Raw genomic sequence first — 19,127 nt, 5'->3', positions numbered from 1 at the left:
TTTAAGGCTTTGTTCCTTCTGCCAGGAACAAAAGAAAGTTCCCTCAGCCATTCACATGGCTAACTTCCTCACCTCCTTCAAGTTTGGTTTCAAATGTCACCACGTTAATGATAACTATTTTGATTACCTTACTTAGATTTACACCCTACTCTCCCCAGTCACCTCCTCCTTGGCTTTCCTGATCCCCCTTACTTTGGCATTTTGGTTATATATCTGTTATCATATTAGTAAGTGATTATTTGGACTTTGTAAAAGCTTAACAGTCAAATGAGGTATAAAGAGCCCTATAATTGGTTTTAGGGAAAATGCTGTGCCCAGGGGCTGACAATATTCATACTGTAGGAATAACAGACCCCCTGATTCCCTCTCATTCTCTTCTGAACAGTAAAATATAAGAAGGAAAAAAACAAAAAGAGAAAATTATATGAGCAAATATAATCCTATGGCATAAGGAGGCAATTATCAAATTAATGCTCAAATTTTCTTTGGAATTGATGTTATATAGAAAATTAATTTTTAAAAGTTTAAATGAAAGTAAATGGATCTGAAGTTCCTTTTTATCAGCTGTAAAAATATTCACTGGCCCTGTGCCCAGAGTTTAAAAGAAATCAGCATGAGTCTAATGAAAAACAAGCTGTAGGTCTCAGGGAAATTCAATATATACTCTTTCTTTTCCTTTTAGTTTTTGATTGGTTTCCATGGGAATCTAGGCTTGTGGGGATCTCTAATCTATTCATAGAAAGCAGATGCTTGCATTTTCATGACTTAGTAAAACTGGGGGTCAGTGAAGAGATAAAGATGATTAGAAAATGACCATGGTTGTAGGAGACAGGAACATGTTCAAAACAAAATTCGGCAAGCCACATAGATTTAAAATACAATCTGTGAGGCTGCCCTGCTGTGTTTGAGGGGTGTCATAACATTGAGGGAAAATGCTGCACTGAAAAGTGGAAGTTCTGGGTTAAATTCTGAATCTGGCCCATGAGAGGGAAAACCTTAGGCACTTCTTTGGGGGTTTGACTGGGAAACTAGATTTGGAAATGACTCTAGGTCAAAAGAACCAGAAGTCTGAGAAAGTAAGCTTCATTCAGAAAAGTACGTAAAGTTATCTTCCATGGAACATTATCAGGAACACGAAGCTGGGAATCAGAAAAACAAAGTAATTCCTGACTCTACAAGTATCAGAGTGAACTAGAAGAATTCAATCAAACTATACCTCAGTTTACTTATATAGAAAAATAGAGGGGTGCCTGGGTGGCTCAGTCAGTTGAGCGTCTGACTCTTGATATTGGCTCAGGTCATGATCTCGTGGTTTGTGAGTTTAAGACCTGCATCGGGCTCTGTGCTGAGCGTGGAGCCTGCTCAGAATTCTTTCTCTGCCCGTCCCTGTTTGCGTGCATGCTTTCTCTCTCAAAATAAATTTTTAAAAAACTTAAAAAAAAAGAAAAATAGATAATATTTAACTATTCTGACTGCTATAAAGCCACCATGAAACTAAATGAATTTTTTTTCTCATTAGAATTATGTTAGAAAAATTCAAAGTAGTGATTTCAATCAAGATTTGTTGATGTGCTGTTCCTTATGACTACAAATGTCATCCATGCAAGGAGACGTACATTAAGGATAGTCAAAGTATTAAAGGACAGATAGGTTTTAATTTCAGTTCTCAGATTTGTTTAAAAGCAGACCAACTCTGAATGTGGTTGGAATGCTCTTGAGTGTATGATCCTAAATATCTAAAATCAGTTTCTACACTGGAACACCAGAAGGCAGGTTCAGAGATAGTGTCTAAATACTCCGAGGAAGTTGAGCTTGAAGTGTGTTTGGAAACCTCAGAAGTTGGAATATACTGAAGCAAAGATTCTTCAGACTGGGACTTTCTGCCTGCCTGGAAAAGGCCGCCTAGCTAGGGGTGAAGTCAAATGGGGTAAACTACGAGAGTTGTCTAACATCACTCATCTCAGCCCAGAGATCTTGAGAGATCATTAAGATTCCAGAATATAAGGGTTTCATACACTCAGAGTTACTACATTCCTAAGTAATGCGGGCATCACAGATGTCTTTTGGTGTCTTCTTCCAGAAGCATCCCGATGGCCAAAACCTCATTTGCTTACTCTTCAGGTATCTACTGACTACATAATGTGTGGTAGAGTGGGCACTTAGTAAATTATGTTAAGATGAGCTAATGAGTGAATACAACTACAGAGAAGCATCCAGGTCATTTTGATACATGTTCAAATTTGAGAACCACTGGGTTAGAGTCTAGATACAGGGCTTTCATTAGAGCTTCTGAAGCTAAGGCTGGGGAAATGTGGCCAGAGTGCTTCAAAGTTTATATCAGGAACTATTCTTGATTCCATTCTTCTTTATCCCACATAATATATGCTATAAATAATACATGCTGTAAATAACACTCATCAAGTTCTGGACATCTTTCCATTTTCAAAAATAATTTTTAAATCGAGGCAGAACATATAAACAATAAAGTAGATAAATCTTAAATATACAGACTGAGAACTTTTTATGTAATGAACACACAGATCAAGATATAGATCATTTCCAGTATTCCTGGAAGCTTCCTTTATGCCCCTTTTCAGTCAATATCTATATCTTGGGTAACCATGAATCTGATTTGAATCACCATAAAGTATTGCCTGTTCTTAAAATTCATAAAAATACATGACTTCTTTCACTCAACATGATATCTGTGAAATTTATTCACATGGTGCAATGTATCAGTAGTTCATTATTTTTGTTGTGTAGTACTCCATTGTAGGAATACGTCAGTTTATTTACCCATTCGTCTGTTGCTAGGCATTTGGGAGGTTTGCACTACTAAGAATGTTTGCTATTGTATATAAAGCTGTCACATACATTCTCATACATGCCTTCTCGTAGAATGAGGTGCTTATTTCTCTTCGGTATTACTGGGATTGGAACGTGAATTGCGGTGATTGTGTGTGTGTGTGTGTGTGTGTGTGTGTTCAGGTTTATCAAACCATTTTCTAGGGTAGATTAATCAATTTGCATTCTCACTAAAAATGTTTGTGAGTTCCACCTGTTCCATATCCTCTCCACCAACTGGTATTATCAGACTGTTTCATTTTAGACATTCAATAATTGTGTAGTATCTCACAGTGGCTCTAATTTGCGCTTATCTAATTAGTAATGATGTTGGACACCTTTTCACGTGTCTTTCAGAATCTGCATATAATCTTTTGTGAACAGAGCTACATGTTTCAACATATACCTCAAAATCATTAGCATAAATGTTAAAAGAGCAAGTTGGGGAATGACACATATCATATAATACCACTTATATAAAGATTTTAATTTTTTTTTTCCAACGTTTATTTATTTTTTTGGGACAGAGAGAGACAGAGCATGAACGGGGGAGGGGAAGAGAAAGAGGGAGACACAGAATCGGAAACAGGCTCCAGGCTCCGAGCCATCAGCCCAGAGCCCGACGCGGGGCTCGAACTCACGGACCACGAGATCGTGACCTGGCTGAAGTCGGACGCTTAACCAACTGCGCCACCCAGGCGCCCCTAAAGATTTTAAACATGTGAAATGATATTGATAATGGGTATATCCCTGTAAAGAAAAGGTAGAAAAATATGCATGGGGATTGAAACCACCAAAATTAAGATAGACCGAGGAGACATGAAAAGAGGGGAATGGGATTTGGGTGGATAAACAGAAAACCTCAAGTGAATTTATAATGTTTTATTTCATTAAAGAAAATCTGGAGCAAAAACAAAAAATATTCAGTTTTATCTCTTCTGGGTATTAGGTTACGTGAGTATTTTAATATGATTCTCTATTCTTATCTGTAGGTTTAAAATAATTAATTTGGGGCACCTGGGTGGCTCAGTCAGTTAACTATCCGACTTCGGCTTAGGTCACGATCTTGTGGTTCATGAGTTCAAGGCCTGCATTGGGACTCTGTGCTGATAGCGCAGAGCTTGGAGCCTGCTTCAGATTCTGTGTCTCCCTCTCTCATTCTCTCTTCCCCTCCCCCCCCCTCCTTCTCTCAAAAGTAAAATACATTAAAATTTTTTTTAAATAATTAATTTACACATTGGGGTACATGTATCCCTTTGAATTAGAATTTTTTTATTCTTTGGGTAAATACCTAGTAGTGCAATTGCTGGGTCATAGGGTAGTTCTAACTTTTTGAAGAACCTGCACACTGTTCTCCAGAGTGGCTGTACCAGTTTGCATTCCTACCAACAGTGGAAGAGGGTTCTCCTTTCTCCACATCCTTGCCAACATCTGTTTTTCTTGTGTTGTCAATTTTAGCTATTTTGACAGGTGTGAGGTGGTAACTCACTGTAATTTTGACTTGCATTTCCCTGATGATGAGTGATGTTGAGCATCTTTTCATGAGTGTGTTGGCACCTTGACGTTTGTAACAGCATTATCTATAACAGTCAAACTATGGAAACAGCCCAAATATCCACTGACTGATGAATGGATAAAGAAGATATCACGAAAAAAAAAAGAAAAAAAAATATAATGGAATATTACTCAGCCATAATATATGATGGTTACAGTCATAATATATAACTAATGGTTACCAGAGGGAGGTGGGTGGGGGGATGGGTGAAATAGGTATGGAGATTAAGGAGTGCACTTGTGATGAGCACCAGGTGATGTATGGAAGTGTTGAATCACTATATTGTACACCTGAAACTAGTATTACACTGTATGTCAACTATACTGTAATTTAAATAAAAACTTTTAAAAAGTAGCTTAAAAATAAGACAGAAAACATTCGGGTATATGCAAAGGCAAAGAGAATGATGAGTAATTTGTTAAAAAAGAGAATTGAAAGGAGAATTGACCCGATTTCTTCGTCCAATAACAGATTGGGACTAGAAGATCCTGAAGGACCTTTTTATCTCTGACATCTACTGATTCCTAAAGAGTACTATGAAGTTTGTACCTATATTGCAGTATGACCAATAGCGATAATGTTGATAACCTACAGTCTTAGTATATTTCTCTACCAACCAAAATGCTTTCTATCTAAGAACACATCATTCCTATAAAGCAGACAGGGAGAAGTATATTATCCCATTTTATAGATGAAGAAATTGAGGCATACCAGAGTGATATTTGATGGGAAGTTAAGCTCACAGAGTCTTGTAAAATACCACTAACAAAATTATATGGGGCTGGGGTGGATAATGAAAAGGAATAAACATAACAACAAGTTTAAATTTCAACAGTTTTGAAGACCATACCATTCATAATAAATTTATCTGGCATTCGAATTTATCGATTCATTCCTTCATTCATAAATTCATTAAACAAACATTAACTGAATCTTTTTTAAATGGCAGGAATTCTGCTAAGACAGGAACTAACAGCACTAGTTGGGTGAAAATAGGTAAGTGAAATTTATGATGCTTGGTGGTAGGTATGGAGTTAAGCAGAAGTATGTATATGTATGTGTATGTACACGCACACACAGGGATACGGAGTTCCAGGAGACTGGGAGATGGACTGTTTGGTGTGTTTGTGTATTAAATGAGTGTGTATAAAGTAAGGGAATCTAATATCTTAATATTGTTACTTGGTATTAAGTTTTCCTGAAAAGTTTCAGAGGTATTCTACTCTTCTCCTTTAATTATTTTAAGTCATTAACCTGGAAACAGCATATCTTGAAAACAGAAACTTAATATTCAGTTTTCAAGGATGAATTGAGAATTATGTGGTGAATTAAAAAAACACACATATACGTACACAACACAACCACAGTGTGAAGCTTCTTTAGTTTTTGTGTTTAACATGATATATTTTTCAGTGGGTAGTCTTAATCTTCTTGAAACAAAACTAATAACCTCCTGGAAGATTAAAAATGTATAACTATTAACATTTAATAAGATTGCCAAGACTTTTTTATCCTTATTAACAAACAAATGTATCTGTGGAAGTGAGAGAAACAGCAGATTCCCTGGAGGAAAACATTTCTAACAATTAGGTATCTTTTGTGAGAAACCCAGAAAAGGTATGACTGATTGCCTTCTTGGATTAAAATGAGGGTACAAATGAAAAATAAATTAGGTACAGATGTTCAGTATATTGAGATTAATTTTATTCTTGTGGGTACCATTTTCTTAGCTGCTTGGACAAACAGCAATTTGTTTCCAGAGAAGTGAGTATGTGTCAAAAGTAAGTAAGCCAATCAGCACGGTTCAATAAGTTTTTCCCACATATGTGTTCTGAAACCAGATAAACGTTTCTAATAAACAAAATGTCTGGTATTTGTATTAATAATGACTTTCTATATAAGTAATCCAAAGTATATTCATTCATTCAGCCAAGACAGGTCAGACACTGTGTTAGGTTCTAGGGGATTCAAAAATAAAGAAAACAAAGTTCTTGCCTGGAGATCCAGTCCAGTGGGAAAGAGACAAGTGAGCAATTATTACAGTACAAGATAATGGGGCTCTAATGGAGACATGAACAACATGCTATGGGAACAAGAGTTTTTCCTACTAATCACCTAATGAAAGATACATAATTAGGTCACTATCACAAAAAAAGCAAAAAGATAGTAAATAACATATGAGAATGGTTGATCTTCAGGTCAGTAGTAATAAATGACTATTTACATGGTATGGCTGTTGATACTTTATAAAATGCTTAGATATAAAAGGTAGATACCTTTATATCTATATCTAAGGCTTTATATCTAAGGCCAGCTTTAATTATCACTTGGTATCTTTGTTAACGATCTTTGTAGACAACTTATGAGCAGGAATCATGTCTTTCATCTTTGTATTCCAAAGCCTTAGCACAGCACCTGTTACACAGTAACAGTTTGAATATATTTTGAATGAATGCATTCATGCACATATACATGAATACTGATGATTATGCAAATAGCACACTTCTGAGTTCACAGATAACAGAACCGAATGGGATAGACAAGTCTTGAGAAGAATATTTGATATCTGATAGATCAGAGAGGGTGACTAAACAAAGACAAATGAAGTTTAATAGGTATCAGTATGGAGAGTACTTTTTCACCACAGACATATGTGATTCATTTTTTTATATTCTCTCTAGGTGCATAATCATGACTACATAGTAGACATTTGGCAACTATGGAATGGATGAACAGTTCTACCTCCACAATATATCTCTTAGACCAAATTCCTTCTCTCTATTGGCCTGAACTGTAATAACTTTCTATGTACCTCCTCTCTCCTCCTCTTCCAAAAGAGCTTTAGTTGTCGTATTTGTCTCCCTAAAGTACTATTATGGTGTAACTTTCATTTTTAAATTTTCTAAGTAGCTCCCTCGTATTCAGGACCCTTTATTTATTTATTTGTTTATTTATTTATTTATTTATTTAATTTTTGAGAGAGGGAAAGAGAGGACGTGAGCAGGGGAAGAGCAGAGAGAGAGAGAGAGGGAGACAGATAATCCCAAGTGGGCTTCATGCTGTCAGTGCAGAGCCTGACGTGGGGCTTGCTCCTGTGAACCATGAGATCATGACCTGAGCCAAAATCAAGAGTTGGATGTTCAACTGACTGAGCCACCCAGGTGCCCTAGGACTCTTTATTTAAAAACCATAATTAAAAACAAAACAAAAAAAGGATTGGAGGTACACAGTATAAAAGCCTGGCACTGGAACACAGCAGACACTAATTGGCTAAAAATTAATGAGCTAGGTTGTCCTGGGATAATTAGTTATTCATATGTTTTAAAATGAGAATAGATCCCTATACAAAAATCAACTTGTTATGTATTAAAGACTTACACAGGAAAGAAAACATAGGACAGTTTTAAAACAATCTCTGCTTAGCTCTTTGGTCTCCCAGCTGCTGTTTACTGCTGGGTTTCTTTGAGCCTCGCCCAGCACAAGCACAGATTAGGAATCTGCTAACAATTAGTAAAAAATCTGTACCCAGATTTTCAAGTTCTTTCTCTGCGGTTCCCTCCTCTCCAGGATTTTGCCCTTTCACCTTCCAGCAACTGCTAACTCCAGACTCTACCTGTGGTTTCTCAGCCTCATAAGATAATCACTTCCTGCTAGGGTTGTATTCTTTTGTGTCCTACTTTGGAAGATGCCTTGAAGGAGATAAGTGTGGTGTTCATTTCCCATGATTCTCTTCTCCGAATGATTGTAATTTCTTAGATCCTGCTTATGCTGACTGCTCACAATGCCTTCAAACTATGTACATATATTTTGTTCAGTTTTTATAAATGTTTTTGGTGGATAGGTTATTCTAAAATAAGTGGTCATGGCAAGAACTGATGCCTAGTCATGAGAGTCTCTTACTGATTGTTCATTTTTCTGATTTCTTCTATCTTTAACCATTCCATCAATGGTTAATTTACATGGTGTTTCTAATGATGCCAATATCGGTTTCTGAGGGAATAAATCTGTTTATCATTTCTTCTGACTCTCATTCATGGTAGATTCCTTCCTCAAATGTTTGGTGATCTTTCACTGTGAGATCTTGTTTGGTCTATGCAATATGGGAGAATCCTGGTTTGGGGTGAAGATGTTTGCTCTAAAGAAAATTTGTGTCTGTATCTGCTCAGAGGCAGGGTGTCCCAGGTGTGACCTGGGTCATGTCATCTCCAACTATTCTTTGAAAATTATTTCTAGATCCTTCACATTCTTATTCCTGCCTGGTCTATACTAGCTCTGATTTTGAAAAATAATGGTGCTTTTGCATAAAGCACAAAATCAAACACAAAACCCAGTTTTGATCTGGACAGAGCAGAATATTAAAGAATTATGACCACTCTTGTTCTGGAAATTCTACTAGTGTTAGTATAGCCTAAAGATACATTTCCGCTTTTGACAAATATGCAAAAACAAACCGCAACACAGAGAAAGGGGGAAAAGGAGGAAATGTATAATTATCAGATAGTCAAAAGACCACGAAACTGGCTATTTCTGAAATCAGCTATGTAAATTGTGACATGTAAATATAGTTCTATTTATTCTTTGATGCTGTAGAAAGTCACAATTTAAAAAATAAAGGAGGGGCGCCTGGGTGGCGCAGTCGGTTAAGCGTCCGACTTCAGCCAGGTCACGATCTCACGGTCCGTGAGTTCGAGCCCCACGTCGGGCTCTGGGCTGATGGCTCGGAGCCTGGAGCCTGTTTCCGATTCTGTGTCTCCCTCTCTCTCGGCCCCTCGCCCGTTCATGCTCTGTCTCTCTCTGTCCCAAAAATAAATAAACGTTGAAAAAAAAAAATAAAGGAGTGGGGTGCCTGGCTGGCTCAGTTTGGCATCCGACACTTGATTTCAGCTCATGTCACGATCTCACAGTTGTGAAACTGAGCCCCACCTCTGGCTCCGCACTAGGCATGGAGCCCGCTTAAGATTCTCTCTTCCTGTCCCTCTGCCTCTCCCCCATGCTCGCTCTTTCCCTCTCTCTGTCAAAATAAACAAACAAAGAAAAAATAAAGGAGAAACAAAAAGCAAAAGAAAACAATGCACTGTACCTTGTGAAGACTTATAACTAACCCAATTTCTCAGCCTTTTTTGTCACACTACACCTCTACAAAGATGACAGGGCTGTAGGCTCATTGACTCAAACCCCCAGTTTTTTCACATGACCCACTTGATGTGAAGCTACCTACATTTTTGAAGTTGGGTTTTAAATCTACATGAACCACAATGAAAATCTAAAGTGTATCAAATTCTTAATACTAGGGCTATTTCCAATCTGAAATGTTTACTTTTTTATGATAACAAGTTAAATGGAGTCACCCCTCCTGAGTGAATAATTTTTACAGCTGACAAGCCTAGGTGAAAGGTTACAAATACCTGAACAGTAGTTAAAACAGAAATTGAAAATGAGGGAGATTTTTTAAAAAATTACTATAATGAAAAGCAAATTCAAGAGCAATAACTTTGGGAATAACCTGACAGACCTAACTGATCACAGCATATAACTAGCATATTCAGTAGTATCTCTTAATGTCAGTCTCTTTTTATGTAGTCAACTAATGAAAAAGGTATTTTTCTAACCCCTCAATTAATCAGCTATATCTGGTTCACATTTTTTAATGGGAAATAACTCTAATAGTTTCTGCTGGATCTAGCTAATTTTTATTGCTTTTTATTCCAAAAATATATGTCTAAAATAACAAAAAGAAAAATATCAGGCACTGGAAATATATCTTATACACCATAATTTTACAGAGGGAAAAATCATTTTCAGATAAAGAAGTCTTTAAATAAATTTATAAGCTTCCCATTTTAATTTTTTGATATGTTTAATCTCAAAAATCTCAGCTCTTGACAATGTCTTTAACAAACCTGAAATTATTTATACTGGCAATACAGTTTTAGATTTTTAAAAAGGTGAAATACATTTAGAAAATAAATTTCTTTTATGCTTAATGCCCATACTTTAAGAGAGACTGCAACTTTTTGTTGTAAAAGATAATTAATAGTTGTGAGGGGGAAATTTTTAAACAGTAAAAAGTACCAAAATTCATACATATTACCAATGTTAAAACTCAACCACTATTAATATCTTAGTGTTTTTTATTTATTTATTTTTTCAACGTTTTTTAATTTATTTTTGGGACAGAGAGAGACAGAGCATGAACGGGGGAGGGGCAGAGAGAGAGGGAGACACAGAATCAGAAACAGGCTCCAGGCTCCGAGCCATCAGCCCAGAGCCTGACGCAGGGCTCGAACTCACGGACCGCGAGATCGTGACCTGGCTGAAGTCGGACGCTTAACCGACTGCGCCACCCAGGCGCCCCACTTAGTGTTTTTTAAAAAATATTTTAATGTTTATTTATTTTTGAGAGAGACAGAGCGCGAGCAGGAGAGGGGCAGAGAGAGAGGGAGACACAGAATCCAAAATAGGCTCCAGGCTCTGAGCTGTCAGCACAGAGCCCATCATGGGGCTCGAACTCACAAACTGCGAGATCGTAACTTGAGCTGAAGTTGGTCACTTAACTGACTGAGCCACCAAGGCACCCTCTTAGTGTTTTTCTTTTTGGTCTTTGCTTTTTGCTTTTTCCCTATGCATAAATCGATTTGTAATGTGGTCTGTCATAGTATACATACAATTTTTATTACTTTTCCCTGACTTAATCTTAGATCATAAAATGAAGTCCATTGCTTAAGGAATGCGGAAAAGTGAATAGGGCCACTCATGATTATCTGTGCTTTATTCTCTGCAGTATAGACTGCTTCCAGAGAGAACAAATGGAACTAAGAGTCACATACTTGTGATTTCTTTACCATCTGTCTATTCCATAGTCCCATTAATCAATGTACAAATATCTCACAAAAGGTTTACACTTCAAAGGAATTTAACTTCTCACCTTTTGAGCTGCAAGATGGAGGGCCGTTCTCTGGCTGTGGTCAGTTTTATTAACATCTGCTCCTGCCTTCAGGAGAGCATCTGCACAATCCAGTCTGTCAGCCAACACACAGTACATGAGTGGTGTCCTCCCAAATTGATCTTCTTTGTCTTTAAGGGCAGAGTTTCCTATGAGTATAAGAAAACAGTGGCCTTTGGTAATTGTTGTTGTTATTACTAGTATAACTAGGAATACATTTGCCAACTTTATTATCAAGCTTTGTGTTAAAAGCATGAAATATATGCCATTTTTACTTACCTGATGAGACAGATATCACTACCCCCGTATTATAGGAAACTGAGACTCTGAGAAGTTAAGGAACCAGTTTATATTATACCGAACGTAGGTAGAGCTAAAACTCAAACTGATAATTGATTCTGAAGGCCATATTCTTGGGGCTTCTGAATAACTCAGTCAGTTAAGCATCCAACTTTTGCTCAGGTCATGATCTCACAGTTTGTGGGTTCAAGCCCTGCGTCGGGCTCTGTGCTGATGGAGCCTGGAGCCTTCTTTGGATTCTGTGTCTCCCTTTCTCTCTGCCCCTCCCCTGCTTGTGCTCACTCTCTCTTTCTCTCTCTCTCTCTTTCAGAAATAAAAAAATAAATATTAAAAAAATAAAGACCATATTCTTAACTACCATGTTATGCTGAATTACCATTGTGAGATACGGAGCTACTTATTTTCCCCTCTCACTCCTTTCTTTTGTGTAGACCATACACTACACGTTGTGGTATCCTTTTACAAGGGATACAAAACTGAATCATGATTGGCTTCCCATTACAATATGGAGCAAGTGCATACTACCCTGATCCTTCCTCTAATGACAGCTAAAAACCCAGGCAAAATACATGAAAGGTTGAGAAAAGGAGACAAACTAGGGACTGTGGAACTCAGGGAACAACCTAATGGTGAGTTCCCTGTATTCCTTTCCCTTTCTTTCTTTCTTTCCTTTTTTTTTTTTTCCTTCTAAAGACAGCCTGGGTGCTAAAGTAACCCACAACCAGAAACACCAATGGGTAGATACAAAATTCCCCAGGAAGCCTGCTCTCTCCAGGATTGGGAATAGGGTAGCCCTGGGAGACTCAACCCTGTTGATTATACTTGCTCTACTCAAAGCACATACAGTGAAAGAAACTGTACCTCTTTTCCCCCCTACTAGGCATGGCAGAGACTGTGGAGAGGAGCCCTATAAACCATCATGCCCTGCATTAAGAAAAGGATAGCAATGATGTAGTATCCTAGCCCTTTCCAACTAGATCAGTGTGGAGGATTATGGAGAGGAAGAGGCTGGAGAAAGCAATTTTTTAAATTGGTGCATGAAGTCATAAACAACTCTGGGCAGTCCATGTGTCAAACTAACCAGAATCAAAGTAGCCAAAGTTTTGAGAAGTGAACTCTGGGTAGAATACTGTTGAGGTTCTAAATTAGCTTGGGTAGCACACACGTAGGGCAGACCAGAAGATCCCTGTAAGAGCTATGGAAACTAACATGACATTTGAACCATAGTCCACAATTTTGGAACAGAAAGTTCATTCTAAACCAAAACAGACTGTCAGTATATTAAAATAGGAGATTATTAAATACGATCCGGAGTCTCATAACAAAATACACAAAATGTCCAGGATATAATCCAAAATTATTAGATAAACCAAGAGCCAGAAAAACATTAAACAAAAAGAGACAATCAATAGGCACAAATACTGTGATGATATAGATACTAGAATTATCAGACAAGGATTTTAAAGTAACTATGATAAAAATGCTCCAACAAGCAATTATGAACATTCTTGAAACAAATGGAAAAATACAAAGTCACAGCAAAGAAAGACAGAATATAAAGATGAACCAAAGGAAAATTTCGGAATAATAAATAGTTTAATAAACAAGTAAATAACCAAATAAAATAACTAAAATAAAAACCTCACTGAATGGAGATGAGAGAGGAAAGAATCACTGAACTTGATGACAGACCAATAAATATTATGCAATCTGAAGAAATGATAGAAAAGACAGAAACAAAAACAATCAGTGAGTGTCAGGGCTCCATGGGACAATAACAAAGTACCTACCATTCATATCACCAGAGTTCCAGAAAGAGAGGAAAAAGAATGAAGGGCTAAAAACATAATTGAAGGAGTAATGGCTGGAAATAGCCCAAATTTGATGAAAGACACAGAACTACAGATTTAAAAAGCTGAGCAAAACTCAAACAGAATAAACCCCAAGAAATCCATGCTGAGTCAATCATAATCAAAACTTGAAAACTAAAGAAGAAAAAAATCATGACAGCAGCCAGAGAGAAGAACATATTATAAGGGAAAAACTATTCAAGTCACAATGTATTTCTCATGAGAAACTATTGACAGAACATTTTTCAAGTGTTGGGGGTAAGGGTGGAGATGAGCTGTCAAACAAGAATTCTATAGCCAGTGCTTGCCTGGGCTGAGGAATAAATAAGGCAGGCATTTGAGGGGTCATAGCTAAAGGGTATACAGGGTTTCTTTGGGGAGTAATAAAGTTGTTCTAAAATTAATCATGGTGATGTTTGTACAACTCTGAATATACAAACTCACTGAATTGTACTTTAAATTGGTGAATTGCGTGGTATGGATGTATGGCAAATTTCAATAAAGCTGTTACAAATAGCCCCACTACATATAAATTAAAATTGAAAACTAAAAACATTTAAGAAATTCAGAGGAAGACAGGAAAGGGGAAAAAACAGGAATGGAAAACAGTGTTTACAAACAGTAAAGACATAATAAACTAGAAATCTTAAATCTTAACACCAATAATTACATTAAAGGTAAATGACAAAAAATACACCAATGAAAAAAGAGGTGGATATAAAACAAAGACCCAACTATATGCTATTTATAAAAAAACTCATTTGAAATATAATAAGTAGATTCAAAGTAAAACAATGAGCACAGATATGCTATATAAGTGCTAGTTAAAAGAAAGCTGATTAATATCAGATATTAAATCTGGTAAAATAGACTTCAAAGCAAAGACAATTACCGGGGGCAAACAGAAACATTATATAATGATAAAGGGATCAATTCACCAAGAATACATAACAATCTGTACTAAATGTGTATGTACCAAATCACAGAGCTTCAAAATAGAAGCACCAAAAACTGATAGATGTGAATGAAACATTTGAAAAATTTACAATTATAATGGGTAACTTCAATACCCTTCTCTCTCTCAATAATTGGTTGAACTTACTAAAATGAAAAGCAGTGATGACAGAAAAAAAACTGAATACCATTAAAGCAGCAGGATATAACTGATATTTATTGATCATGTCACTTAACAACAGCCACGTATATAACCTTTTAAAACACCAAAAAAACCCCGCAAAAAAACAAAAAAACAACCCACCGATGGGACCATTCACCAAAATAGACCATATAGTGGGTCATAAAACAAACATTAACAGATTTAAAGAAGTGAAGTCATACAGGGGTGCCTGGGTCACTCAGTCAGTTGGGTGTCCGACTCTTGATTTTGGCTCAGGTCATGATCGAACTCAGGTTCAGGAGTTTGAGCCCCACCCTGGGATTCTCTCTCTCCCTCCGTCTCTCTGCCCCTCCCCCTCTTGTGCTTGCTCGCGCGCTCTCTCTCTCTCTCTCTCAAAATAAATAAATAAACTTTATTTTTTTTCAACTTATCAAAAAGAATATTTTATTTATTTTTTTTAATGAAATTTATTGACAAATTGGTTTCCATACAACACCCAGTGCTCATCCCAAAAGGTGCCCTCCTCAATACCCATCACCCACCCTCTCCTCCCTCCCACCCCCCATCAACCCTCAGTTTGTTCTCAGTTTTTAACAGTCTCTTATGCTTTGGCTCTCTCCCATTCTAACCTCTTTTTTTTTTTTTTCCTTCCCCTCCCCCATGGGTTCCTGTTAAGTTTCTCAGGATCCACATAAGAGTGAAACCATATGGTATCTGTCTTTCTCTGTATGGCTTATTTCACTTAGCATCACACTCTCCAGTTCCATCCACGTTGCTACAAAAGGCCATATTTCATTTTTTCTCATTGCCACGTAATATTCCATTGTGTATATAAACCACAATTTCTTTATCCATTCATCAGTTGATGGACATTTAGGCTCTTTCCATAATTTGGCTATTGTTGAGAGTGCTATGAACACTGGGGTACAAGTGGCCCTATGCATCAGTACTCCTGTATCCCTTGGATAAATTCCTAGCAGTGCTATTGCTGGGTCATAGGGTAGGTCTATTTTTAATTTTCTGAGGAACCTCCACACTGCTTTCCAGAGCGGCTGCACCAATTTGCATTCCCACCAACAGTGCAAGAGGGTTCCCGTTTCTCCACATCCTCTCCAGCATCTATAGTCTCCTGATTTGTTCATTTTGGCCACTCTGACTGGCGTGAGGTGATACCTGAGTGTGGTTTTGATTTGTATTTCCCTGATAAGGAGCGACGCTGAACATCTTTTCATGTGCCTGTTGGCCATCCGGATGTCTTCTTTAGAGAAGTGTCTATTCATGTTTTCTGCCCATTTCTTCACTGGGTTATTTGTTTTTCGGGTGTGGAGTTTGGTGAGCTCTTTATAGATTTTGGATACTAGCCCTTTGTCCGATATGTCATTTGCGAATATCTTTTCCCATTCCGTTGGTTGCCTTTTAGTTTTGTTGGTTGTTTCCTTTGCTGTGCAGAAGCTTTTTATCTTCATAAGGTCCCAGTAATTCACTTTTGCTTTTAATTCCCTTGCCTTTGGGGATGTGTCGAGTAAGAGATTGCTACGGCTGAGGTCAGAGAGGTCTTTTCCTGCTTTCTCCTCTAAGGTTTTGATGGTTTCCTGTCTCACATTTAGGTCCTTTATCCATTTTGAGTTTATTTTTGTGAATGGTGTGAGAAAGTGGTCTAGTTTCAACCTTCTGCATGTTGCTGTCCAGTTCTCCCAGCACCATTTAAAGTTAAAGAGGCTGTCTTTTTTCCATTGGATGTTCTTTCCTGCTTTGTCAAAGATGAGTTGGCCATACGTTTGTGGGTCTAGTTCTGGGGTTTCTATTCTATTCCATTGGTCTATGTGTCTGTTTTTGTGCCATAAATAAACTTTAAAGAAAGAAGTGAAATCATACAAAGCATATTCTTTGACAATAATGTAATTAAATTATAGATCAATAACAGAAATATAATGGGAAATCACTGAATATTTGGGAATTAAACATCACACAGATAATCCATGAGTTGAAGAGAGTATCTCAAGGGAAATTAAAAAACATAATTAAATGAATGAAAATAAAAGTACTGTTGTAAGGTTCATACTCTACACATGAGGGGACTTAGAAGAAAATATACGGCATTGAATACTTGTATTACAATAGAACAATAGGTTCAAATCAATGATCTATACTTCTACCTTAGGGCACTAAAAAAAGAAGACCAAATTTAATCCAAATCAAGCAGAGGAAGTACATAATAAGATAAGAGCAGAGATCAATGAAATTAAAATTAGAAAAACACTAGAAAAAAATCAATGAAACTAAAAGTTGGCTCTTGGAAAACATTGAAATTGATAAATCTCTGATCAGAGTGATCATTAAAAACAGAGCAGACAGAAATTTCCAATATCAGAAATGAAAGCAGGTACAACACTACAGAGCCTGAAGTCATTAAATGGAAAATAGGGAAATATTATGAACAATTTTATGCCCATAAATTCAAATTTAAGTTAAATGGCCGAAAAAGGACACTTAGATCAATAGGATAGAATTGAGAGTACTGAACAGACTCATATATGTATATGATCAGTTGATTTTTGACAAAGGTGCAAAGGCAAACCAATGGATAATCTTTAATAAATGGTGCTGGGAAAACCTGGACATCCATACACAAAACTAAAAAAATGAACAAACCAAAAACTTTCCCTATATTTTTCACCATATACAAAAATTATCTCAAAGTGAATCATAATCTTAAATGTAACACCTTTATAACTATATAAAACTCTTAGAAGTAAACAAAAATGACAATCTCTGTGACCTTGAGTTAGACGAAGATTTCTTAGACACGATACTAAAGAACAATCCATTAAAAAAATCAATAAATTGGATTTCACCCAAATTAAAAATGCTGTTTGAAAGACACTGTTAAGAAAACGGCAAGACAAGCCACAAATTGGGAGAAAATATTTGCAAAACACATATCTGATAAAGTCTTCTACCTAGAATAAACCAACAAAACTGAAAGGCAATCTATGGAAGGGGAGAAGATATTTGCAAATGACATATCTGATAAAGGGTTAGTATCCAAAAAATATAAAGAACTTATAAAATTCAACACCCCCCCAAAAAAGAGTTCTTACAACTGAATAATAAAAAAATACAACTGAATAATAAAAAGGCAGATAATGAAATTAAAAGATGGGTAAAAGTTTTAAAGAAAAATTTCACTGAATACACATGTAGAAAGATGCCAAACATCATTAATACACAGGGAAATATAAATTCAAACCATGATGTGATGCCATTACACATCTATTAGAATGGTTAAAACAAAACCAAAACTAAAAACAAACCTGACAATACCAAACACTGGTGACGATACAGAACAATGAGAACTCTCAGCCATCACTGGTAGGAGTTCAAAATGGTATAGCCACTACAGAAAACTGCCAGTTTCTCATTAAGTTAAACATAGACTTACTACATGGCCCAATAATCTCTTTCCTAGGTGTTTACTCAGGAGAAACAAAAGCATGAAAGCTGATATTCACATAAAAACTTGTATTTGGACATTTAAGGAAGTCTCATTCATAATTGCTAAAAACTGGAAATAATCCCAATTGCCCTTCTAGTGGAGAATGACAAAAGAACTGTAGTCATCCATACAGTAGGATACTTCTCAGTAATAAAAAGGCATGAACTACTGACCTACTCAACCAGGAAAAAAATCTCAAATGTATTATACTAAATGAAAGAACTCTGTTTCAAAGGATCCATATGGTATTCATTTACACCGCATACTTGGAAAGATAAAACTGTAGGGAGAGAAAACAGACCAGTGGTTACAAGGGCTGGGATGTGAAGACGGATTGATTATAAAGGGACACAGGGAAATTTTGGGGTGAGATGGAACTTGCCTATATTTTGATGGTGGTGATTACATGACTACATATTTGTTAAAATTAAGTAACTCTAGAGTAGCAAGGATTGGGGTTACTGTATTTAGTGTATTATGCCTCAATAAAGTTTACTTTAAAACAACAACAAAAGATACTTCCTGACATGTACTTTAAGTGAAAAAAAAATTTCCTACTTTCATCACAGACAACGATCAGGTATTCATATATAAGTTGAGGGTAACCACATACAAGTTGAAAACGAGGGAAGCCAGTTACTTTTAAGGTGCTTTGGCATAAACTCTGCTAAAGCTGTTCAAATGAAATATTTTTGAAGGGAAATATAAATGCTAGGAGAAGAAACAGAAGGCGTCACACTTCTGTTTTAGTTGTTTTGTGCCTGAGATTAAGCTACTGTGTTAGCTCTAAATATTTCAGTATAGGGGCACCTGGATGGCTCAGTTGGTTAAGTGCCCAATTTTGGCTCAGGTCATGATCTCGTGGTTTGTCAGTTCGAGTCCTGCGTCAGGCTCCGTGCTGACAGCTCAGAGCCTGGAGCGTGCTTCAGATTCTCTGTCTCCCTCTCTGCCCCTCCTCCGCTCGCACTCTGTCTCTCTCTCTCAAAAATGAATATATATAAATAAATAAATAAATAAATAAA

General features: G+C 36.7%; 1 protein-coding gene across 1 annotated transcript in view; it reads right to left on the bottom strand.

Moving 5' to 3' along the window:
- INVS (inversin) overlaps positions 1-19,127 on the bottom strand; it is a 162,000-nt gene that overhangs the window by 129,491 nt on the left and 13,382 nt on the right. The window contains 1 exon segment of the mRNA XM_043567058.1: positions 11,325-11,491. Within this exon segment, the coding sequence (XP_043422993.1) occupies positions 11,325-11,491 (167 nt within the window).

The sequence above is a fragment of the Prionailurus bengalensis genome, chromosome D4 (genome assembly GCF_016509475.1).
Source record: "Prionailurus bengalensis isolate Pbe53 chromosome D4, Fcat_Pben_1.1_paternal_pri, whole genome shotgun sequence".
NCBI lineage: Eukaryota > Metazoa > Chordata > Mammalia > Carnivora > Felidae > Prionailurus > Prionailurus bengalensis.
Note: the sequence above shows the minus strand (reverse complement) of the source record. Positions and strands in the feature narration are given on the sequence as shown.